Consider the following 26,800-nt stretch of genomic DNA (forward strand, 5'->3'; position numbering starts at 1 on the left):
GTTAAACCTAACTAACCTAAGGACGTCACACACATCCATGCCCGAGGCAAGAGTCGAACCTGCGGCCGTAGCGGTCGTGCGGTTCCAGACTGTAGCGCCTTTAACCGCTCGGCCACTCCGGCCGGCGGAATTTTTGAAGCGAATTAACGTGACAGGTGCACCGAGAACGTTTAATACGATTTGTGCTATTTTATTTTTGATAATTGCTTGTACACACATCAACAAAAGTGTTGCATCTAGAGCTGCGCTCTACGAAAACTAAGGTTCAGCAGTAAAGAATCATAAATGAATGTGTGAGAGGATAACTGTTTTTATTTGTTTGTTTGTTTGTTTTGTACATAATTAGAACCGAACATCGTTCAATGTTATTCCATTGTATATTTTACATCCGTACTAAATACAAATTGCATTTTAAAAATTTAAAAAGAAATCTACATAATTACTGTTGTCATTTTGTACTCAATAGAACGTTCTTCATCGTGATCAAAGGCAAGAGTTTCCTGTTATGACTGATAAGTGCGAAAGTTGTTTAGCAATAACAGAAACGTGTTTTACATAAACCCGACGAAGTATTGAAGCGATGTTCGATACGTTTTTGTTTTCCTTTTTTTAAAAAAAATTTACCATTCTTTGAGGAAAAAATGGTTGAAATGGCTCTGAGCACTATGGGTCTTAACATCTGAGGTCATCAGTCCCCTAGACTTACATCTACTTAAACCTAACTAACCTAAGGACATCACACACACCCATGCCCGACGTAGGGCTCGAACCTGCGACAGTAGCAGCAGCGCGGTTCCGGACTGGAGCGCCTAGAACCGCTCGGTCACAACGGCCGGCTTCTTTGAGGAAACGGTGTTTCCTCGTGCTATATGATACATCTGAATTGTCTTCTTTTTTTTATTTTTACTACAACATCCCTCTGCTTCACGTTACAAATCAAGAATTTTCGAATAAAACCTGAATTAAACAATGAAAATTTGAAATTTCCCATAAGTACTGTTTACTTTTAAGTAACATACAGGAGGATAGCAGGTTGTGTCGAGGACTTACGCTGACAGGCCGTCCACCTTCGACGGGTGTAGAGGATAATCGATTCTACGATACAAAGGAACCGTTGGCTGAGTGCTCCAGAACTGAATTCGGCGATCCGAAGAGCCTACAAGATGTCATGCATCGCATCACACTGTTATGAAACGACTGAATGATGCCAATCTCCATTCCCGACGACCACGGCAAGGGCTACATTGTACACCTCACCACCACGGTCTCAGTTGCTGATGAGCAAGAAATCATGCAGACTGCCATCAGGTGTTGTTTGCGGACGAGACTAGGATCTGTTTGTACCGCGATAATCACAGGAAACGTGTTTTGAGATAACCCGGTAATATCGAACGCCTCCAACACTCTGTCCCACATGTACAACAAGGTGGTGCTGGAGTGATGTTATGGGGCTGCATTACATGGGCCCTGTACATCAGTCGTGGTTGCTGAGGGCAATCTCACTGCTTTACTGTACAGAGACGAGTTTCTGCAACCAGTAGTGGGGCCGTATCGCCAACATTTTGATAACAATTTGATCCTGAGGGATGATAACTCGCATGCTCATCGGGCTGTACTCATGAACACATTCCTTCAGCATGCTAAGATCAACAGAATGGAGTAGCCTACCGGTGCCCCGGATTTGAACCCAGTCAAACATGAATGGGATCGATTGAAATGATCTGTTTTTGGACGTCGATAATGACCACGCATCCTGCCCGAATTATGCAGAATTGCCACTGAGAAGTGAGATTTTGACCTGGGCTGGCTTGACGGTATGCCACAACGGATTCAAGCCTACATCCGAGTAAGGGGACGTTCCACCATGTACTGACGTTTCTCAGGAGTGCTTTGAAAGAACCCCGGGAGTAAAAGACGATTTTGTTGTTACACAAATATTTGTTTTTTTTTTATCTGGTGATCTGGACACATTTCAAATAAATATACACGCATGTCTTGGAGCCAATTATTGTTGTCTGTCCCATGAATTTCGAAACAAAGGGCTGGTGCAAAACTTTTGTTGATGTGAGCATTATTCTAGTCTGACTAATAGATTTTCAAGCCCACTTTCAGACATGCTCAATTAATTTCTTCAGTTCGTTTTTATTACTTATCTGCACTAGAGTCAAGCAGTGCAACGTCATCAGAAAACGAAGGTGGCCCAGATATGTACGTTTACACAGTTTAAGGATCTGAAAACGTCCTGCAGGACTACTGCGAAAGTTTTAGTGGTATGGAATTCACATCATACGGTTATATAATTGTTTTCTATGCAATAGGTTGTTTTGATTCGTTGCTTCCCTTCAGTACACCGCGAACTTGTAATTATAATTCTCTTAGAAATAATCGATGTGCTCCAGGACTTGATTTTCTTTTTGCTGTATACTGAGTTCTTAATTTGCAACATAGCTTTTCGTGAGCAGTGTAAAGACTGGACGCTGAGAAACTATGCATTTAATCTCGACTCAACGATCATTAAATAAATTTACCATGCTTCGTAAATTGTTCAAAGAGATACAAACTGACGTGATATTATAAACGTTGCTGCTTTCTTTTGAACTCAGCGAACGATTTCCACGTTTCTGGTCTTGCTACACATCGTTCCTGTATAACTTTACCATTCAGTTACCTCTGAATAACTAATAATCGTAACCCTTCAGCATAACTTACGTACAAGGCGCCTCAAAACGTAAGTTAGCCACGTCTGTGTGGCGTTGGTCAAATTGTTGTCACCATATCACTACGGCTGGACGCTACATATTCGGCCAAAGTTTCACAATGAATTTGTGTACAGTTTAGACGATTTGCCAACAAGAACCGTACTGACCCACGTACTTCAACTTTGGAGTACGTTTCCAGTTGCTGCATCATTTCAATTGCACGCTGTGCTGCAGCTGTTATTCGTACCACAGCAAAACCGTCTCTGCACGAGACCCGGAATATGTACTCTCTTCTGACAATGCGCCACTTTCGTTAAGCAATAGCCTTGGCGCGAGACGTCATGTGTAACTTACTTTCTGAACTTCTTATGCGTATACCGGCATAACTCTTTTATTTACTTAAGAGAATGGTCTTTCTACTTTCTTTGTTTCACCCGTTATTCGATCTGAAACGTCCCCTTAGAAAAATTAAGCATGATTGTGCTGGTAAACTTCTACGTTATTTGATACAGAGACAGCTGAGTAAAACTGAACGTACTCAGACTTTTCTCTCTTTACTTATTCTGATCATCACTAAACTGACACACAATATTTTTAGCGTAACGCAAACTGACTTTCAATAATCTCTACCAAAGAATGGCCCTGACTAACAATAACCAATACCTTTCCTGAATCACTCATCTCACAGAAATCTTCGTTCTCGAACTACTGCAATACAGCGAGCGCCAATACTGCCAGCTAAATAAAAGATTCTAACTACAGAAGGCACTAACTACTGATAGGCATAGTTAGCAAATGAAAGATTTTGATAGAGAACAAACAATGTATTTACCTTAATAATGTTCAAAAGTCATCATATATATATATATATCTATCAGTCCATGACATCCATCTTTACAAATTTCCTTTTTCTGGAGGACACACGTACAGATCGTGCTCACATAGTAATCTATCAAAACTCTGGCATCTCTCTCTCCACACCCACCACTGTTGGTGACTAACCTCCAACTGCACAACGCTACGCGCTGTTCACATCCTACTGCCCGACACTACAATAGCGAATATTCCTACAATGCCAACCATCCACAGACTGCACACAGCACAGTCAGTGATTTTCATTCAGAGCGCTACGTGGCGTTACCAACATAAAAACCTAAACAGCCTACTTACAGACCATATTAATGAAATTAATTATAAATGCTGTTCGCCGGCCGCTGGTGGCCGAGCGGTTGTAGGCGCTTCAGTCTGGAACCGCGCGACCGCACCGGTTGCAGGTTCGAATCTTGCCTCGGGCATGAATGTGTGTGATGTCCTTATGTTAGTTAGGTTTAAGTAGTTCTAAGTTCTAGGGGACTGATGACCTGAGATGTTAAGTCCCATAGTGCTCAGAGCCATTTGAACCATATAAATGCTGTTCGCTGAAATATTTGTCCATTTCTTAGAAGCACGATGCATAAATAACAGTGAGTGCTATATAGTCATCTCAGCACGTTGAGTGGTTTTATCTGCTAGATTAACTGTTCAGCCTGTGATTCTATGCTATTTTCCTCAAGTAATACCTTCAAACTTATTAAGGAATATTTATTTATTTTACAGAAAGGACTAAGCAGCTGGAAGAAGAAAGCAAAAGAAGGAATAAGTATGTACCCTACAGCAGTTTCTTCCCCTACTGTCTCCCACAAGGACTGCGTCACTGATCTACAATGGATAGCGCCTACATTGCAGGTACAGTTCAACAGTATCCGTAGAATGGTAGCTGCGTGTTTTCTGTTTTTGTTTCCGATGCTATTGGCGAAATTTTCCTCATTATGTAGGGCAATGTTTGGTCTATGGAACTTAGTTGGTGGACGCAATATGTCGTCATAAAAGTAGCTCTTAAATACCTTGAGAAGAGTACTCGGTACATTTAAATGCTACTGACAATATTTCGGATTCGCTTAGAGGACACCTCCCACAATCGTTCCTCGGTTGTTCATATACAGTCCCGCAACATCCATGTTGTTTATCTCTCTCCCTCTCCCTCCCTCCCTCTCTCTCTCTCTCTCTCTCTCTCTCTCTCTCTCTCTCTCGCGCGCACACACACACACACACACACACACACACAGGAGCAACAGCTATGATTTCTTCGCTTGCTTTTCATGTATTGCATCGGTACGAAAATTGATTTCTCATGTATCGGGTCTAAAGAATAGAGTTAGAAGTTACTGGACTCCAATACATCACACTTGTCATGTAACTAAACCTACCTACTGTGGTATAAACCTTCGATACTGTGCTGTTTGCACGAATCATAACCTTAAATTGCTATTGTAGGGTCTATACATAAAATAGATTGCCAGAAGCTTCTTTTTTGAAGTTCAAATTTGAAGTTTACCAATATTTAATCACGTCTTTCAGATCCTACCGGTGATGACCAGATCTCTTAAACTCTCTAATAAATTTACAAACAGGTTAGCACGGAAATATGCGGAACTTAATACGAGTAGGTCGTATCTCTTCAGAAAGTGAAAATGCACACAGTTTAGATGAAGTGATCGTAAGTTCCTCCAAATGCAATTAAGTAAAAAAGGTCACAGAGCTGTTACTATAATCACAAATATTATTCAACTGAACGGAAACACCTTTCGATGCCTACTGCTCATAACTGTAAAATATGTTCTCCCAGCCTGAATTAAGCGAACGGAGAGAGAACACAAACGGTTCTCGACACTGGGCTAAAATACAGACTAGTTAGACTAAAGCTATACTAAAAGATTGAGAGGTGGTATGAGCCCTCTCTCATATTTCTATCTTACGATTTTCCTCTCTAATTGCATACAGTGAAAAGTCGTTATTCCTTCACACGCGGACTTCCCACGCAGCGTCTCTCGTCACCCGGGTGGTCCGGTGACAGGCGGGCTCTGCTGATCTGGAAAGGGTTAAGCCGACGGGTGTGAGGAAGTCGAGTGAATGCTTTGCAGACGCCGACATTGTCAAAAGACACGCCCGGAGGGGTCTCAAGTAGCGGCTGGGCTAGAGGTTCCGTTACTTCGCAGAAACTTAGCGAAAACACTTTCTGGCGGGCTACCAGTGAGGCGTGGGAATGAGTTGTGTATCCAGGCAGTTGTGGCGGGAAAATTCCCGCACTTTCTGCAAAATAGTAACTGTGATTGGCTTGCTCAGGGCATAGCTCCGTGACGTAGCAAAATCAGCGCAGAAATTGGCGCCAAGAATCTCCATTGGTGGAATGGTAGTGCTCCGGCAATAGAGTGGAATTTTCCGCCGGTTTTCGAGTTGCTGATTGGAACGTTTAACCACGGCCACTGTCGTGGGGGCCGGAATGTTGTGTGTTCGGCCAGTACGGGTGCTCTAGGTAGTCGGCTCTCGCCTTTCGGTCGAGGACGTCGAAGCAACCAGCCATCGCCTATGGTACGCCAGATCGTGTTCTGGCAGTTAAGAAGACAGTTTGGTAATGTATGTCTGCAGCACCGGCAGATAGGGATTTTCCTAGGTGATAATCAGAGCTCAGCAGAGCGCGCCTGTTCGTCTTTTTCTAACTTTGTTCTGTCTTGAGTAGCAGCAATTAATGTTGGGTTAGCTGTGTGTCTCTCTTAAGATTTGAGTGGCAAGGAATTGGCTCCACATACCACTTCGTCTTAAACCTCACAATCTAGTTTAGGGACAACTTCACCTTCATAGCGTTTGTTTGAGTATCCAATTTGAGCCAATTTGATGTATTATAAATGTTTCATGTGTTTTTGTTTATTATTTTGTGTTTAGTCTTAATAAATCATATTGTTATTTTGGACAGAACTTTCATTCTGTTAATCGGTAGAGCAACCCATCATTTCTCACTATGTTAATCAAACCTTCCTTTATTTAACTTATTTATCAAATTAAATTATTGCAGGTGCCAAACTCTTTTCTACTCCACTTGCAGGGTTGATTACAGTCAGTTCGCGTATATTATTTAATCCATGTGCAACAGCAAAAGTCGGAGTTAGAATAGGGGGGCTTAGAGCATCATTTACATATGGAGATTCTAGAAGAATTTAGTGTTAAATACACTGCTTGCCCCGGCACCTCGCAAGATGATTAAGAGCAGGTTGAGCGCAGACTTTAAATGGAGCGAAAGTTGGCCTCATAAAGATTCGTTCCATGATATTACTGAAATCTGTTAAATTATAATAGTTTATAAATTATATAGGTTAGAAAGGTTGTCTTTTATTGGCTATTGAGTCAGTCATTATACAGGGCTATTACAAATGATTGAAGCGATTTCATAAATTCACTGTAGTTCCATTCATTGACACATGGTCACGACACACCAGAGATACGTAGAAAAACTCATAAAGTTTTGTTCGGCTGAAGCCGCACTTCAGGTTTCTGCCGTCAGAGCGCTCGAGAGAGCAGTGAGACAAAATGGCTACAGGAGCTGAGAAAGCGTATGTCGTGCTTGAAATGCACTCACATCAGTCAGTCATAACAATGCAACGACACTTCAGAACGAAGTTCAACAAAGATCCACCAACTGCTAACTCCATTCGGCGATGGTATGCGCAGTTTAAAGCTTCTGGATGCCTCTGTAAGGGGAAATCAACGGGTCGGCCTGCAGTGAGCGAAGAAACGGTTGAACGCGTGCGGGCAAGTTTCATGCGTAGCCCGCGGAAAATTGGCTCATGCCACAACTGGAGACCGACAGCGCCGACTTCATCTTTCAACAGGATGGTGCTCCACCGCACTTCCATCATGATGTTCGGCATTTCTTAAACAGGAGATTGGAAAACCGATGGATCGGTCGTGGTGGAGATCATGATCAGCAATTCATGTCATGGCCTCCACGCTCTCCCGACTTAACCCCATGCGATTTCTTTCTGTGGGGTTATATGAAAGATTCAGTGTTTAAACCTCCTCTACCAAGAAACGTGCCAGAACTGCGAGCTCGCATCAACGACGCTTTCGAACTCATTGATGGGGACATGCTGCGCCGAGTGTGGGAGGAACTTGATTATCGGCTTGATGTCTGCCGAATCATTAAAGGGGCACATATCGAACATTTGTGAATGCCTAAAAAAACTTTTTGAGTTTTTGTATGTGTGTGCAAAGCATTGTGAAAATATCTCAAATAATAAAGTTATTGTAGAGCTGTGAAATCGCTTCAATCATTTGTAATAACCCTGTATTTTTATGTATATCATTATCATGAGCAGCATCTATTAAAATATGCGTATTAATTTATGCATACGCAGTGGGAATCTCAGGTTTATGACATGCGTTCTATCTTATATGTTAAAATTTAGTTACTGAAAAACTGTAAAATTGTAATTATTATATAATGAGTTGGTTAGTTTCGAGACATGTAATGTCACAAGGACTAAATTTTGTAGGTGTACAAAGAATCTGGTATATTACACATAACTGAAGTATGTGATAATTCTGTAATGGATAAAAGCTCTGTACTACAGACTCCAGAGCGAAGGAGATATTGATAGTGTGAAAAGACCAGGCTGGCGTTGGAACAAAATAGGGAACAGTTAGCAGAGGCAGTGCATTCACAAAACACATTTTTTTAGCACACACTATGAGCCCTGTGCGATAAGAGGCCCTGCAGCGACACTGACCTGACATTTTGAGGAAAATTAACAGTTAGCATTTTTCACTGAATATAATAACTTCTTAGGATTATATCCGTATGATTACGCAGTATTTTCAAAGCACTGGAAATGCTATATCATTGACATAAAATTGCAGCCATTTTCGTACGTTAAATATATTCCATGTAATTATACTTTATCGAACCAAATGTGTCGTGTTACAAATCAGAACAAGAGTTCTATTTACATGTTCACTTCCTCTCTGATGAGCTGAGCATTATTACTAACTTGCATCACAGTTTTATCGACTGAAATTGTTTGCTTTACATTGTTAACTAAGTTCTCCTAAAAGTTGTTTGTTGAAATACTTTCGCACCAAACGATGACCGGCATGTGTGGCCGAGCGGTTCTAGGCGCTACGGTCTGGAAGCGCGCGACCGCTACGGTCGCAGGTTCGAATCCTGCCTCGGGCATGGACGTGTGTGATATCCTTAGGTTAGTTAGGTTTCAGTAGTTCTAAGTTCTAGGGGACTGATGACCTTAGAAGTTAAGTCCCATAGTGCTCAGAGCCATTTGAACCATTTGAACCAAACGATGTACCCTGCTAAGCGAATCAGTCGGACGACCAGAATACTCCCAAAGCCCAACAGCTGCCCGTTTGCATTAATGTTTGGGATAATATAGCTGTTTTTGAGATCCTGTTTTACATTCCATTTAAGTTCAGCAGCAAAGTGCCTTACGGTAAGTTTGTTCACCGTGTTTCAACGCATTTCTATAAATTTTTCATGCGTGCTTTAAAGTTTAACACATTCAGATACTCTAGAGTGCTCATTTGCTCTCACCAAATGTCGCAACGGTAGATTTGCAGCTTCCACCGCTAAGTACAATGTAGATCATTCTTTCCAAATCGGTGTGTTGCGACGTTTTGCTACGTGGTCTAGTCCTTTGGACTATGTCGCGAAATTTTGCGCTATCCAAACGTATAAACTTTATAAATTCATAATACGAAGCATTTTACTTTTTTTTACATTCGAATAAAGCCACTATGGACTAAGATTTAGAATCAATATTATTTTCCGTTTTTAGCTTTTGTTCGACGGTCAGCTTTGCAGTCCTGCCAGTATTTCTTGCACTCATCACTCAGTGTCTCTTCCGGTCTTCAGACAGAGTCCCCTTCAACTTTTGAATTCTTCTCCCAGCTTAAAACCGGGCAGTTTTTACCATTTGTCTAACTTCATTCCTATACACGATTTTGTTTCTGGAACATCGGTCTCTGAGATCTTTGTCACATTAATGGAAAAATCCCAAACCTTTTTCCTTTGCCCTTATGAAATTCCAAGTTTTGTTTGTTAGTCGATCATCGGACATTCTGAAGACCTGTGGGTAGAGCACAGCCTACTCCTTTTAATCGATGATGTTACTGGTTCTGTCTTTCTATATAGACCCTCATCTGATCTAAAAAATTATGTAGCCATTGATCAATTTGTTGCCTAAAATCTTCCTTAATATCTTGCGTTCTCTTTTGACTCATATATCGACTAGTCCCCATCTGTTCATAGTCAAAGTCACCGAAGCATATAAAATCATTGTACTTAGACAAACGTACCATAGCGCCTTATTTGGCTCCAGTGCTGAACGGCTACTTATAGAAGTTCTTCGTCCGATGATATGCTCGGTTCAGTTTGGGTATTCTAAGAATGATCGCTTCCTATTCTAAGCCATTCTGTTAGATTATCTGTCCTGATTATCTGAATTTGTTTATACGATTAATCTTTCTTTGGTTTAAAGTCATCTGTTCTGGTCCATTGGCCATGTTGGTGATGTATTTTGTCTTTTCAAAGAAAGCCTGTAATCCTACTTTCGCAGCTGTCTCCGTCAATCGACAAAGCTTTATGATCGCTGGGTTAGTATTGCTGGAAAACATGGCCGGGTTATCCGCAAAGTCCAACAATCAACGTACACCCCTTTTAGTTTGGGCCCCAGTGTGAACCGTTCTTCAATTTCCTCTTCGTCCCTCAGTGTCTTCAAATGGCTCTGGGCACTTTGGGACTTAACTTCTGAGGTCATCAGTCTCCTAAAACTTAGAACTACTTAAACCTAACTAACCTAAGGACATCACACACATCCATGCCCGAGGCAGGATTCGAACCTGCGACCCTAGCGGTCGCGCAGTTCCAGAATCTAGCGCCAAGAACCGCTCGGCCACCCCGGCCGGCCCTAAGTGTCTTCCTCCATTCCTGAATGATCTGTTCCCAGACAATTAAAAGGAAGTGGAGACAGTCCATCACCTTTTCTGATGCCAGTTTTCATTTCAAAGGCGTCCGATTTCTCGCCAATAGTGAATTTCGAAACACGAAACTTTGCCAACATGTAACATCAGTGGTTTTTTACTTTATATACGTGAGAATAAATAGCAGTAGTTTAAACAGCAATTTCCTTGCATTCTGTTGGTGGTGACATGTTTCGGTCATCATAACCATCATCTAACCACAGTTAATTTAGCCAGACCTCATAAAGGTCCGCTGCACAGATCATCTGTGTACTGCCAAAAGGTATCCGTCACCAGCTGCAGTCATGCATGCAGCAAACCAGCGCCTAGATGAGTGCGGCTAAATCCACACTGCGACTGACTAGCAGAGCCGTCTCTGAATGACCTGGGGTCGATACGAGATAGCGCCCTCCACCAGTCTTCAGACTGTGCATATCCACATCATTGTGTTAGCAGTTTTCTTGTTTTAAGGGAAATAAAACGCTTGGTCACAGTTCACTATTTAGTTATCTAAGCAGTGGTCGTTCTTTGATTTATGAATTTAGTTAATAAAAGTCAACTCTAACATGTAAAGTTAGTGTCCTGGCTAATGTTTGTTATGTTTGTCAACTAATGGTTTAACAATCGCAGTGCATACCATTTGGTAACTGTCAAATCCACACAAATTATAAAAATGGATGTACATATACACTGAAGCGCCAAAGAAACTGGTACAGGTATGCGTATTCAAATACAGAGATACGTAAACAGGCAGAATACGACGCTGCGGATCTACACCGCTTATACAGGTTGTTACAAAAAGGTACGGCCAAACTTTCAGGAAACATACCTCACACACAAATAAAGAAAAGATGTTATGTGGACATGTGTCCGGAAACGCTTAATTTCCATGTTAGAGCTCATTTTAGTTTCGTCATAATGTACTGTACTTCCTCGATTCACAGCCAGTTGGCCCAATTGAAGGAAGGTAATGTTGACTTCGGTGCTTGTGTTGACATGCGACTCATTGCTCTACAGTACTAGCATCAAACACATCAGTACGTAGTATCAACAGGTTAGTGTTCACCACGAACGTGGTTTTGCAGTCAGTGCAATGTTTACAAATGCGGAGTTGCCAGATGCCCATTTGATGTATGGATTAGCACGGGGCAATAGACGTGGCGCGGTACGTTTGTATCGAGACAGATTTCCGGAACGAAGGTGTCCCGACAGGAAGACGTTCGAAGCAATTGATCGGCGTCTTAGGGAGCACGGAACATTCCAGCCTATGACTCGCGACTGGGGAAGACCTAGAACGACGAGGACACCTGCAATGGACGAGGCAATTCTTCGTGCAGTTGACGATAACCCTAATGTCAGCGTCAGAGAAGTTGCTGCTGTACAAGATAACGTTGACCACGTCACTGTATGGAGAGTGCTACGGGAGAACCAGTTGTTTCCGTATCATGTACACCGTGTGCAGGCACTATCAGCAGCTGATTGGCCTCCACAGGCACACTTCGGCGAATGGTTCATCCAACAGTGTGCCAATCCTCATTTCAGTGCAAATGTTCTCTTTACCGATGAGGCTTCATTCCAACGGGATTAAATTGTAAATTTTCACAATCAACATGTGTGGGATGACGATAATCCGCACGCAATTGTGCAATCAAGTCATCAACACAGATTTTCTGTGGACGTTTGGGCAGGCATTGTTGGTGATGTCTTGATTGGGCCCCATGTTCTTCCACCTACGTTCAATTGAGCACGTTATCATGATTTCATACAGGATACTCTACCCGTGCTGCTAGAACATGTCCCTTTACAAGTACGACACAACATGTGGTTCATGCACGATGGAGCTGCTGCACATTTCAGTCGAAGTGTTCGTACGCTTCTCAACAACAGATTCGGTGAGCGATGGATTGGTAGAGGCGGACCAATTCCATGGCGTCCACGCTCTCCTGACCTCAACCCTCTTGACTTTCATTTATGGGGGCATTTGAAAGCTCTTGTCTACGCAACCCCGGTACCAAATGTAAAGACTCTTCGTGCTCGTATTGTGGACGGCTGTGATACAGTACGCCATTCTCCAGAGCTGCATCAGCGCATCAGGGATTCCATGCGACGGAGGGTGGATGCATGTATCCTCGCTAACGGAGGACATTTTGAACATTTCCTGTAACAAAGTGTTTGAAGCCACGCTGGTACGTTCTGTTGCTGTGTGTTTCCATTCCATGATTAATGTGATTTGAAGAGAAGTAATAAAATGAGCTCTAACATGGAAAGTAAGCGTTTCCGGACACATGTCCACATAACATATTTTCTTTATTTGTATGTGAGGAATGTTTCCTGGAAGTTTGGCCGTACCTTTTTGTAACACCCTGTATAAGACATCAAGTGTCTGGCGGAGTTGTCAGATCAGTTACTGCTGCTACAGTGCTAGAATATCAAGATTTAAGTGAGTTTGAACGTGGTGTTATAGTCGGCGCACGAGCGATGGGACACAGCATTTCCGAGGTAGCGATGAAGTGGGAATTTTCCCGTACGACCATTTCACAAGTGTACCGTGAATATCAGTAATCCGGTAAAACATCAAATCTCCGACATCGAAGCGGTCGGAAAAAGATCCTGCAAGAACGGGACCAACGATGGCTGAAGAGAATCGTTCAACGTGACAGAAGTGAAACACATCCGCAAATTGCTGCAAATTCCAATGCTGGGCCATCAACAAGTGTCAGCGTGCGAACTATTCAACGAAACACCATCGATATGGGCTTTCGGAGCCGAAGGCCCACTCGTGTGCCCTTGATGCCGCACGACACAAAGCTTTACGCCTCGCCTGGGCCCGTCAACAACGACAGTGGACTGTTGATGACTGGAGACATGCTGCCTAGTCGGACGAGTCTCGTTTCACATTTTATCGAGCGGATGGACGTCTAAAGGTATGGAGACAACCTCATTGAGTCCATGGACCCTGCATCAGCAGCGGGCAGTTCAAGCTGGTGGAAACTCTGTAATGGTGAGTAGTGGGGCAAGGTTCGCGTTAAGACACACTGCATTGTTGACAAATTTATTCAAGATGGCGGCGATGACGTCATCCAAGATGGCGGCATGTAGACTTGGCGACATCGCATGACGTCATCCAAGATGGTGGCTTTTGGCGGGAAAATAGGTGAATTGTGCTATGTCCACTAACCTAACCTCAAGAAAAAATGGCGGCAATTTTCAATTTTGGCGCGAAAATAGCCCAATTGTGCTACGTCCACTAACCTAAGCCTCCAGAAGAAAAAAATGGCGGGAAGTTTGAATTCCAACAGGATAATGCTTGCAAAGAACGTACTTGTCTTTTTATTATTATTGATTATCATTCATTAACATTCATTATTATTTATTATTATTTATTATCATTCCTTATCATTTACTACTATAGGCCTACCTCCACTAGAAAATTGCTCCAAATTCAAATTCCAACACGATAATGGCTGCAAAACCTTACTTTTGTTAATTATTATTCATTATTATTTATTAACATTCATTATCATTCATTGTCATTTATTATCATTCATTATTATTTATTATTATAGGCCTACATCCACTAGAAAATTGAGCCAAATTCAAATTCCCACACGATAATGTCTAAAAACTGTACTTCTATGTATTATTATCATTTATTATTTATTCAAGATGTCCGATTTTCTCGACGAGAAAGCCATTTTCCTTACATCCATAACAAAAATATATCACAAGTTCAAATCCCAACACCATAATTGATCACACATACGAACTTTCTCCCTCACTTATCTTTTTTCACTGTTAGCCTATCATAATCGCGTCAAATAATAAACTGCTCTTATAGTAACGTAAGTCACGTCCTTTGATTTTGCAGGGGGGAAGGTACTGAAGACTTTATTTCAAGCAGTAGGTCATCACTTGTTCTCCAACACAGTCAGCACACACATCTTTGATATCGTAGTGCAGTCAACACGACGTCCGCGCTCCAACTGAATTAGTTCAAATTCTCGCCACCCCCTGCCCAGCACGCGGAGACACTGCCTACACCTGTCCCGTGAGGCGGCCTGCCACTAGTGCGAGGGGCAAGCCCAGCGATCGCTCCCACGTCATAAACATGTTTTCGCTGGACACGCTGGAACTTGTCAAGTTTGACGTGACAGCGGCCCCTTGTCCACTCACCACGTGTATTCGTCGCCTCCACACGTTTCCCGCCAAAATTGTCTGCCTCGGAGCTGAATCACACAACGGTCGACCGTTCGCTGCCACACTTTTGGCACCACGTTCAAACCTGTCGATGCCGACCGATCACCGTCCACCACGTGTCCCTGTGCGAGCGAGAACGCAGTGCTACACTTTTGGCGGCAAGGTTTACTCAACAGTGGTATACGCCATGACTATATAACAGCACGTTTGGACCACACTAGAACGCCCGCTAATTGACTCACTCTTGAATTCTTGGATGGTTGCACTCTGAGTTATTCGGGGGGGGGGGGGGGGGAGGGAGTATTGTGAATACAGTTTGTCCGCGCTGGAGGTGGATCGCATTGGTGCCTTCCTGACTTTTTCACTGTTTGATGGTAGAGGATAAAGATGATAGGATCTGTTGTACTTGTACCTAGTTTGAGGTGTACAACATTGTGTGCATTTCCGGCGAATGGTCAAAACAAGGTCCTGTGTAGTAACTGAGATTGTTCTGTTTATAGATAGGTTGCAGAAGGTAATAGATATGTATTTCTCCGACTTAAATGGCAGAGATCAGATGGGTGAAGATAAATGCATACTCATCTATGCTTAGAAGGGAAGAATGCTTTTTTATTATTAAGTAAGTTTTGGCAGGAGTGAATATGGTTTTATATATGCAAGTGGAGATTGTGAGCAAAGGGTGAATAACGTCGGGTTCGCTGGCTGGGGATGACACTGTTTACATGTCCTGTTGGAGATGCAAGGGGAAGATAGAGATCTGCGCTATTCAGGAATCCATTTGTGCACTGTATGTCGTTAGACAATAGCTGGAGAGCAGGTAGAGGGAGAGCCCACTTCAGCATTCTGGTCCTGGGGCTGAGTGGACGGCTGTTTAGACGGACAGCTATGTGGCTTTGACATGCCGACGGCGACGCTCGGACACTTACTTTGTAAGGAGCTATGGGATTAGTTTGAGTACTTAGTACTTGTTTGGGTGGTTATTGGATTAAGAACTGTAATATTGAAGGTCATGTCCTCAGCGGGACCGCTGTGTAATTGAGTAAGTGTGTTTACGTATTTGAAGATATGTTTCGCGAATGATGAGGTTAAGTTGATGGCGCAGTTTAGCTACCACTGTAAAAAAAAATAGCTGTCTGCTGATGAAAGAAATAAAGAAAGAAAGAAAGAAAGAAAGGGATGACCTTGCCCCCAGACCTGATGGATGAGTTGTTAGATAAGAGCAAGTGATAGTTGAATGATGCTATGTGTTCGGATATAGGAGTCTCTAAACAGTGGGGCGAGATTTTTTTTATGTGGAAATTTATGCAATCAAAAAATGGCTCTGAGCGCTACGGGACTTAACATCTATGGTCATCAGTCCCTAGAACTTAGAACTACTTAAACGTAACTAACGTAAGGACATCACACAACACCCAGTCATCACGAGGCAGAGAAAATCCCTGACCCCGCCAGGAATCGAACCCAGGAACCCGGGCGCGGGAAGCGAGAATGCTACCACATGACCACGAGCTGCGGACATTTATGCAATCTATAGATAGTGATATTCGACCGCTAGTGACAACAGTTAAGAGCGGAAAAGTAGGTACAAATCGAGCGCTGGCAGAATGTTGCGGCAATGGTAATACTATTTACTTGAAGGTGGAGGTGGTAAATATGGACCAAGCTTTGAATATTGTCGTATGTGCTTGATGCTCTGTATAAAAGTTTGACTCTTTAATTGCATTTGGTATTTCTGGGTGTGTGTAAAATTAATTTTACTGTTGAAAGTGCGAGAAAGATGAGTTGATTGGTGTTTAGATACAGGCTACGTTTGTAATTCGAAAAGAGGGGATGAGAATGGTAAATTGATTAATGGGCATGGTTTGTGGGGTGATATATGAGTGTCAAGATAGGGTTGAGGACGTCTGCGTATGTTGATGGTGGGATGGGTGTGAGGTTCGGTGCGCTGGGAGGTGTAAATTAGATCTTATTTTTTAAAAAATGTTGTAAAGTAAGAATAATATTGAGAAGGTTTTTAAATGGCTGGTCACGCGACGAGGCGAGAGCAGGGATGTGTAGTTATGTTTAGTTAAAGGTCCGTGTAATGTCGTGTGAGGAGCAATGTGCAGTGTGCTACAGTGTCATAGGAGGTAAAGACATGTGCTGCTATGATGTGTCTAGCGTATGGAGGCTGCGCTTTGGAATTATGCTACGTTGATATAAAGCTGACTTTCACCCGCGTTCGGTGGTCGCGGCTCGGGATCGCGGTCCTGGACGGACATATGTGTGTGGTTCAGATGGTTCAAATGGCTCTGAGCACTATGGGACTTAACATCGGAGGTCATCAGTCCCCTAAAACTTAGAACTACTTAAACCTAACTAACCTAAGGACATCACACACATCCAAGCCCGAGGCAGGATTCGAGCCTGCGACCGTAGCAGCCGCGCGGTTCCGGACTGAAGCGCCTAGAACCGCTCATATGTGTGTGTTTTGACCGCTGACGAGCGCGTTGACCGCGCCAACTCACGCTTGCGGAACCCGAGCATGGGCTGTGCGAGGTCTGAAATCAGACGGATGGGTGACTTCTTGATCCTGTGGGCATGGCGCAGAGTGGGGGTACCTGCGCACGTCTGCTGAGTTATTTTGCGAGCGGATCTGCAGGCTCTGCTATGCGTCATTAGTACAGTTTACGAGTACTGAGCGTATCTACACATCTGTGTGATGCATTATTTAGTAGCATTTTGCTATAGTGTGTACTGAAATTATGATTGGGTGCGTGTCTGTGGGCTCTGCAACATGGTCCAGGGCACATCTGGGATTGGTGTTTTGTGATAGCATGATAGATACACTGTATAGTTAAATAAGTTGTTAAAAAAATAAATACAGTGTTCTCAATGATTACACGCGCCTGCAGCACAGATCAGAGTGATTGGTTTTCTGTCACCATCTCGGTTGCATGCGAGTAGTAAATGTTTTCCCGGCCGCGTTAATTGAGTGTGTCAACGAGCTATGAGCTATTCTGAGAATAGATGTGAAGGCTGGTCCAGATCTGAGACGCCGGCGGTATACATGAGAAGAACAATGCAGCTTTCACATGTGTCGGCTGTCACGAGTGCTCAGAAACTGAACTTGGCTGGAGACTATGGAATCCCCTTCCCCGCCGACCGCACGCGCGCGCGGCCTGCCTTGGAGCGTAATCTAAGGCGCATAGGCGGTATCAAATTCTCCGGTGATAGGTGCGAATGCGACTGTGTTGAGGTCATGTTTTGGGGAGGCCGAGCAGAGACTTTTGGTCGGTTTTTCAGCTGGTGGTGTTTGGGCGCATCTGTTGCACTATTTTGCGAGCATGTCTGTGCACTGTGTAGTGCTTTATTTGGAGTTTAAGAGTACAGAGCTCGTTTGCTGATATTGTGTACTGCATTATTTAAGAGCTGTTTGCTATTGTGTGGTGAAATTAGGAGTTGTTTACGTGTTTGTGGCCTGTGTCAGATGACCACAGTGGGATCAGTGCGGGTGTTTTGTGACAAATATACTCCACAACTAAATAAAAGGGCTCCAAATAAATAGAGTGCAGGCCTTCCTTACTTCCCCGAGCAGCACAGCGCAATCTGAGCTGTTTTTGCGCAATAACGGCAATCTGGTCAGAATGTGAGTGAGTAGACAAATAACTGGACAAATTTATCTGTAGAGGAGTTACAGGTCTGGATTGGAATGAATATCTTGATGGGTGTGGTTGTGTTGCCAAGTGTAGTGCACTACTGGAGTTCAGAAACTGCCTCATGTGAGCGTTACATATCGTAACCTATGAGAAGTAAAAGTTTCAAAAAGATATGTCGCAAATAAATAAAGTACACTCGTTCCTCCTTCCATCAGCCTATGCACTGAAATTATTTCCGAAAATTAGCAGTTGTTTGGCTATTTGGAGGTAAATGTTTTGCATTATTTACAAGCGGTTCGCATGTCTGTAGGCTGTGCTATGAGTTATTTTTAATTGTTTACAATTAGCAAGCGTGTGTCTAGAACATTATAAATGAGTTATGTAGGAATTTTTTGCAGTAACTGTATGATGTGGGACGTGATAACATATACTCCATTCCTAAATAAAGGAAATTCGTTCCTCCATCCATGGACCTAGTGCAGGGTGAGCCCGTTTACCAGAAACGTGTAGGAAGAGGTTGAGTGCTGGTGGCTTAGTTTGAAACAATTTTCTTAGGTTGGTGGTGGAAGCGCAAGTGAGCTTTGTTTATTGGCAGATTTCAAACTTGGCGCTGGTTCCTAGGAGAAGGAGCTGGCGATCTGGTCCTCGAAAAGTAGTTGAAATTAGGGAGTTGAACACGTTTGCATACGTATATGAAATTGTAAATTCAATTATTTAATATAGCGGGGTGGTGAGAGTGAATTTGCGAGCGTTCTTGCGACTAGCAAACGCGCTGTTATACGGTCATGGTGGATTCAACTGTCAGTCAAACTTTGGCGCCAAACGTATCCTTTGTCCGGCACGCGGTCAACAGGTTCCATCGTGTCCGGCATTAAGTGCTCACGGTTGCGGAAAGATGTTTACGTAGTCGGACTCTGAGACGAGCGCGGCTGACCATTTGTGGTGGGACCCTGAGGCGCCGCTCGCCACCTACCTGTCGTGCTGGCCGTGGAGGTGTGCGGGCACCGCTGGTCGCTTGACGTCAGCCGGCCAGGGAGCTGCCGATGGAGCGGGCTCATCCGGCCGCGTGTACGTCAGCTGCGCTCTGGAGTTTCGCTGTGTGAGCATGGAGAAGTCAGTTGGAACACACCTGCATGACCGTAATGTCTGAAATAAAGAGTCATTTTCCAGGTATTTACAGAAGGCTATGTCCGTCTCGTGTATGGAGGGTGTGTGACGTAAGCGGGGCGGCGGCGCAGCGATTGTACAGTTATTACGCGCGCACGAGAGCGAGTCAATTAGCGGGCGTTCTAGTATGGTCCAAACGCCACTGTCAAGCAAACTTTACCGCCAAAAGTGTAGCACTGCGTTCTCGCTCGCACAGGGACACGTGGTGGACGGTGATCGGTCGGCATCGACAGGTTTGAACGTGGCGCCAAAAGTGTGGCAGCGAACGGTCGACCGTTGTGTGATTCAGCTCTGAGGCAGACAATTTTGGCGGGAAACGCGCGGAGGAGACAAATACACGTGGTGAGCTGACAGGGGGCCGCTGTGACGTCAAACTCGACAAGTTCCAGCGTGTCCAGCGAAAACATGTTTACGACGTGGAAGCGATCGCTGGGCTCGCCCCCCGTGCTAGTGGTCGGCCGCCGCCTCACGTGACAGGGGTAGGCAGTGTCTACGCGTGCTGGCCAGGGGGTGGCGACGATTTGAACTAATTCAGTTGGAGCGCAGACGTCGTGGTGACTGCACTGCTATATCAAAGATGTGTGTGCTAGCTGTGTTGGAGAACAAGTGATGACCGTACTGCTTGAAATAAAGTCTTCAGTACCTTCCCCCCCTTGCAAAATCAAAGGACGTGACTTACGTTACTGTAAGAGCAGTTTATTATTTGACGCGATTATGATAAGCTAACAGTGAAAAAAGATAAGTGAGGGAGAAAGTTCGTATGTGTGATCAATTATGGTGTTGGGATTTGAACTTGTGATAGATTTTTGGCATTCTGCCAACGGCCTTGTCAAAGAGGGTAGGAGGAGCGGATAGAGGTTCAGGGCACTTTCTTGTCCTAGGGGTGTGAAATTGCCCCTAAAAGCGGAAGAATCAGCAATGATCAACGACATGAGGATGCAGAAGGCAATGGAAACCACTGCATTAAAGACACGTAACGTGTATCCACAGGACATGTGGCCTGTAATTGAAGAAGTGTCATGATGATCTCTCCATTGGCAAAAGATTCCGGAATAGTTCCCCATTCGAATCTGTGGGAGGGGACTGCCAAGGGGGAGGTTACCATGAGAAAAAGATTGAATAATCTACAAAAGGATAACGTTCTACGAGTCGGGGCATGGAATGTCAGAAGCTTGAACGTGGTAGCGAAACTAGAAAATCTGAAAAGGGAAATACAAAGGCTCAATCTAGATATAGTAGGAGTCAGTGAAGTGAAGTGGAAGGAAGACAAGGATTTCTGGTCAGATGAGTATCGGGTAATATCAACAGCAGCAGAAAATGGTATAACAAGTGTAGGATTCATTATGAATAGGAAGGTAGGGCAGAGGGTGTGTTACTGTGAACAGTTCAGTGACCGGGTTGTTCTAATCAGAATCAACAGCAGACCAACACCGACAACGATAGTTCAGGTATACATGCCGACGTCGCAAGCTGAAGATGAACAGATAGAGAAAGTGTATGAGGATATTGAAAGGGTAATGCAGTATGTAAAGGGGGACGAAAATCTAATAGTCATGGGCGACTGGAATGCAGTTGTAGGGGAAGGAGTAGAAGAAAAGGTTACAGGAGAATATGGGCTTGGGACAAGGAATGAAAGAGGAGAAAGACTAATTGAGTTCTGTAACAAGTTTCAGCTAGTAATAGCGAATACCCTGTTCAAGAATCACAAGAGGAGGAGGTATACTTGGAAAAGGCCGGGAGATACGGGAATATTTCAATTAGATTACATCATGGTCAGACAGAGATTCCGAAATCAGTTACTGGATTGTAAGGCGTACCCAGGAGCAGATATAGACTCAGATCACAATATAGTAGTGATTAAGAGTAGGCTGAAGTTCAAGACATTAGTCAGGAAGAATCAATACGCAAATAAGTGGGATACGGAAGTACTAAGGAATGACGAGATACGTTTGAAGTTCTCTAACGCTGTAGATACAGCAATAAGGAATATCGCAGTAGGCAGTACAGTTGAAGAGGAATGGACATCTCTAAAAAGCGCCATCACAGAAGTTGGGAAGGAAATCATAGGTACAAACTCTGAGATGAAGAGGTTAGCACAGGAAAGGAATTCGTGGCGGGCCGCATCAAACCAGTCAGTAGACTGATGACCAAAAAAAAAAAAAACATGAATGTAAGGAAAATGGCTTTCTCGCCGAGAAAATCGGACATCTTGAATAAATAATAAATGATAATGATACATAGAAGTACAGTTTTCGAGACATTATTGTGTTGGAATTTGAATTTGGAGCAATTTTCTAGTGGAGGTAGGTCTATGATCATAAATGATAAGGATCGATAATAATAAATAATAATGAATGTTAATGAATGATAATCAATAATAATAAAAAGGATGCATTTTGCATCATTATCCTGTTGGAATTCAAACTTCCCGCCATTTTTTCTTCTGAAGGCTTAGGTTAGTGGACGTAGCACAATTGGACTATTTTCGCGCGAAAATTGAAAATCGCCGCCATTTTTTCTTGAGGTTAGGTTAGTGGACGTAGCACAATTCGCCTATTTTCCCGCTAAAAGCCGCCATCTTGGATGACGTCATGCGATGTTGCGAAGTCTACATGCCGCCATCTTGGATGACGTCATCGCCATCATCTTGAATAAATTTGGCAACAATGCAGCGTGTCTAGACGCGAACCTTGCCCCACTACTATGGTGTGGGGCGTGTGCAGTTGGAGTGATGCGTCTAGATACGACTGTGACAGATGACACGTACGTAAGTATCCTGTCTGATCACCTGCGTCCATTCATATCCATTGTGCATTCTGACGGAATTGAGCAATTTCAGCAGGACAATGCGACACCTCACACGTCCAGAATTGCTACAGATGAACACTCTTCTGAGTTTGAACATTACTTCTGGCCACCAAACTCCTCAGACATGAACATTATTGAGCATATCTGGGATGCCTTGCAACGTGCTGTTCAGAAGAGATCCACACCCACTAGTACTCTTACGGATTTCAAAAATGTGTGTGAAATCTTATGGGACTTAACTCCTAACGTCATCAGTCCCTAAGCTTACACTCTACTTAACCTAAATTATCGTAAGGACAAACACACACACACCCATGCCCGAGGAAGGACTCGAACCTCCACCGGGACCAGCCGCACAGTCCATGACTGCAGCGCTTCAGACCGCTCGCCTAATCCCGCGCGGCTTTACGGATTTATGGATAGCCCTGCAGGATTCATGATGTCTATTATCTCCTCCACAACTTCAGACATTGTCGAGTCCATGCCATGCGGCACTTCTGCGTGCTCGCGGGGGCGCTACACGATATTAGACAGGTGTACCAATTTTTTTAGCTCTTCGGTATATATTTACGTATGTATGCATGTTCTACAACTTCTCCTAAACAACTGTACCGATTTCAACCAAACTTGGTACACAATTACTGTATTGACAGAATCACTATGGGGGTAAGATCCACCCACCTATCAAAGGAGGGGGGAGGGGGGGTGAAAAAGCAGTGTAGCCCACGACGTGCGTATTCCCATCGTTTAATCAACCAGTATTTGAGAATGAGAGCACATAGTTTCAAACCATTACGAAACTTTTTCACGCTGACGTCCCAACAACATGACCGCACGGGGTAGCCGTGCGGATGCCCCCGAGGTTCGAGTCCTACCTCGGGCATGGGAGTGTGTGTTGTCCTTAGTGTAAGTTAGATTAAGTAGAGCGTAAGCTTAGGGACCGATGACGTCAGCAGTTTGGTCCCATAAGACCTTACCACAAATTTTCAGATTTCCCCAAAAATTGATGAAAGGAAAAAGGTTTGTCGCTTACTAAATTTTCGCTGTTGATGCAGTAAAACTGCCGCATGCAGCAAAGCGTTCTAATTTATTATGTCTTTACTATTTACTTCGTTACACATTTTGCAGACAGTATTCGCATATTCTTTCAGAGTAAGCCTGCCTTTTCCTCCTAAAGGTTTCCCATCCTCGAGTATTTCACCTTTCTCCTTTTTCAGGAAGCGACGAAGCCTATCACCAAGTCTCTTTTGGATGTGGCTAAAACATTCCAACTTTTCTGTTGTTGCATTGCATGGATTTTTATCTGTTACTGCTTTGAACGAAGAGGAGTCCGCATCACCAACGTATTTAGTATCTCTAACACCATACTGGTCCTCAGATCTGGAGAACATCCTCACAACTGCACCAGCCTCCATGCTCCCACTTGAGCCACTATAATTTTTAGAGCATGCTACTGCATACTTTTCTTGCCGCAGTTTTTCACTATCTTTATTGTTGGACATTTTCCTAGTTGCACACTGGTGGCAGTATTTAGACATAATTTCTACATCTAAAACTTTACCTGAGTCAATACCAGTAACAGATGCAACTCCATACAGAGACGTGTGACGCCTTTTCATACAGGTCCCATCTACAGACACACACACGTCAGTAACATTTGTAGGAGATTCACTGTCATGAATATCTACCCCAAGATCTTTTTCTTTTTGGTTTATTTCCACCAATTCCTCCACTGCTTATTCATAGAAACTTTGGCAGTATCGCCTACAGCATCAGACATTTATTTATTTATTTTTTCAAACCTTGCACAAGGTGGAGGCATCTTCAGAAAACCACACAATAAATTACCTCCTTCCCTGCCCTGTCCAAGGCATCTCAGAGCATATGCTAACCTAAAATTGCTTTCATAGGTACCAGTGACAGTATTTTTGGAAGAGGAAAATGAAAATTTATAGCCACAGGAATCACACTTTAATTTAAAATCACAAGCTATTCCCATTCTTCTTTCTTCAACAACAATCATGCATTCCGTATTTTTACAGCTAACACATGAACATGAAAACTTTATAGCCTGACAGAGAAGCTCTAAATCAATAAGTCTGAATCCATTGGAATCCATATCAACATCACTCACGCACCTGCACAATCCTTCTGTCCCAAGTTTCGATGCTGAAGCTGAGAGCTTATGTTCTTCATTTTGAGCCGCTTCCTCTTTTTTGTTGGTAAACCGATTTCCACGAAACCTCCGTTTCCTAAACACAGTTTTTCCGCCTCCCATTATGCATAAATCTTGACTTCCACGTAATGGTTTGTGAATTCAACCTCCCACCTACTAATGTGTGTTAGTATTGTCAAAACATAGATAAACCACATGCAAGAAAGCTTTCAGGCATAGATATAGATGTCAGCCAGAGATATAGATGTCATCCAAAGATATCGAAAGAAAATAGCCTTCACGCTGACAAAAATTCTGCTGAAACAAGCAGTTTCCCAAATGTCGGAAAAGGTGGGAGTGGCCGCCAGTGCAGAGTTAATGAGTTTAACAATTTAAAGGCATTTCTAAAGCTGCTAACACGATAAAATTCATACACAACATAACTGTGTAGATCAAGAAAATAATATATTTGAAAAATCGTTTTTTGGACCAAAATCCATTACATTAGTTACTGTAGTACTCATTTAATCTTCAGCATTGTTCTGTAGCACCAGATTTAGAATTATTCTGTTCTCTTCTTGTCTGAACTACTTATCATTTATGTTTCACTTCTGTACAAGGCTACACTCCAGAGAAATACCTTCAGAAAACCCTTCCTAACACTGAAATCTATATTCGATGTTGTCAAATTTCTCTTCTTCACAGATTCTTTTCCTGGCACTGCCAGTCTACATTTTACAACATCTCTACTTAGACTATCATCAGTTATTTTACTACCCATACACAAAAACTCACCTAAAGCTTTTAATGTATCTTTTCCCATCTGATTCGCTCTGACTTGCCTGATTTAAGTCAACTACACTTTATTACCCTTGTTTCGCTTTCGTTAATGTTCATCTAGTGTCCTCCTTTCCAGATACTGACCGTTCCTTTCAACTGCTCTTCCAAATCCTTTGCTGTGTCTGACAGAATTAAAATGTCATTGGCAAAACCTCAAAGTTTTTTTGTTGCTTCTCCCTGAACTTTAATCTCTTCTCTAAACTTTTCTTTGCTTTTCTTTACTGTTCAATGTACAGATTGAAAACCATTGTGGATAGGCTACAACCCTGTCTCACATCCTTCTCAACCACTGCTTCCCTTTCATGCTCCACAACTCTTATAATCACCGTCTGGTTTCTTTACAAGTTGTATATAATCTTTCACTCCCTGTATTTTACCAATGCTACCTTCAGAATTTCAAACAGTGCACTCCAGTCAACAATGATAAATGCTTTCTCGAAGACTATAAATGCTATAAGCATAAGATGGCCTCTCTTTAACCAATCTTCTAATACGTTGCAAGGTCAGTATTGCCTCAAGTGTTCCCACATATCTCCAGAATCCAAACTGATCTTCCCCGAAGTCAGCTTCTACTAGTTTCTCCATTCTTCTGTAAATAATTCGCGACAGTATTTTGAAATATTCACTTATTAAACTGATAGTTCGGTAATATTCACACCTGTCAGTACCAGATTCCTTTGTAATTGGAATCAGCACATTCTTCCCGAAGTCTGAGGGTATTTACCCTGCGTCACATACCTCGCGCACTAGATGGAATACTTTTGTCATGGCTGGCTCTCCCAAGATTCCCAAAACTTCTGAGGGAATGTCATCTATTCCAGTGGCCTTTTTTAGACATAGATCTTTCAGTGCTGTGTTAAATTCTTCACGCAGTGTCATGTCTACCATCTCATATTCATTTATTTCCTCGTTCCTTTCTGTAATACAACCTTCAAGGTCATTACCCTTGTACAGCACCTCTATATTTCAGCTTCCTTTTTTTTTTTCCTGAGTACTGGTCTTCCATTTGAGGTCTTGATATTCATGTTGTTGCTATTCTTCTCTCTAAGGGCTTCTTCTATTCTCTTGTTTGTGGTATCTATTTTTCCCCTAGTTATACATGCTTCTATAGCTTTGTACAGGGCTATTACAAATGATTGAAGCGATTTCATAAATTCACTGTAGCTCCATTCATTGACATATGGTCACGACACTCTACAGATACGTAGAAAAACTCATAAAGTTTTGTTCGGCTGAAGCCGCACTTCAGGTTTCTGCTGCCATAGCGCTCGAGAGCGTAGTGAGACAATGGCGACAGGAGCCGAGAAAGCGTATGTCGTGCTTGAAATGCACTCACATCAGTCAGTCATAACAGTGCAACGACACTTCAGGACGAAGTTCAACAAAGATCCACCAACTGCTAACTCCATTCGACGATGATATGCACAGTTTAAAGCATCAACGATGCTTTCGAA

General features: G+C 43.1%; 1 protein-coding gene across 1 annotated transcript in view; it reads left to right on the top strand.

The window, feature by feature from the left end:
* LOC126184448 (dynein axonemal intermediate chain 3-like) overlaps positions 1–26,800 on the top strand; it is a 215,446-nt gene that overhangs the window by 24,726 nt on the left and 163,920 nt on the right. The window contains exon 3 of the mRNA XM_049926839.1: positions 4,296–4,424. Coding sequence (XP_049782796.1) covers positions 4,296–4,424 — 129 coding nt within the window. The remainder of the gene's footprint in view (positions 1–4,295; positions 4,425–26,800) is intronic.

Source organism: Schistocerca cancellata, chromosome 4, assembly GCF_023864275.1.
Source record: "Schistocerca cancellata isolate TAMUIC-IGC-003103 chromosome 4, iqSchCanc2.1, whole genome shotgun sequence".
NCBI classification, from domain to species: Eukaryota; Metazoa; Arthropoda; class Insecta; order Orthoptera; family Acrididae; genus Schistocerca; species Schistocerca cancellata.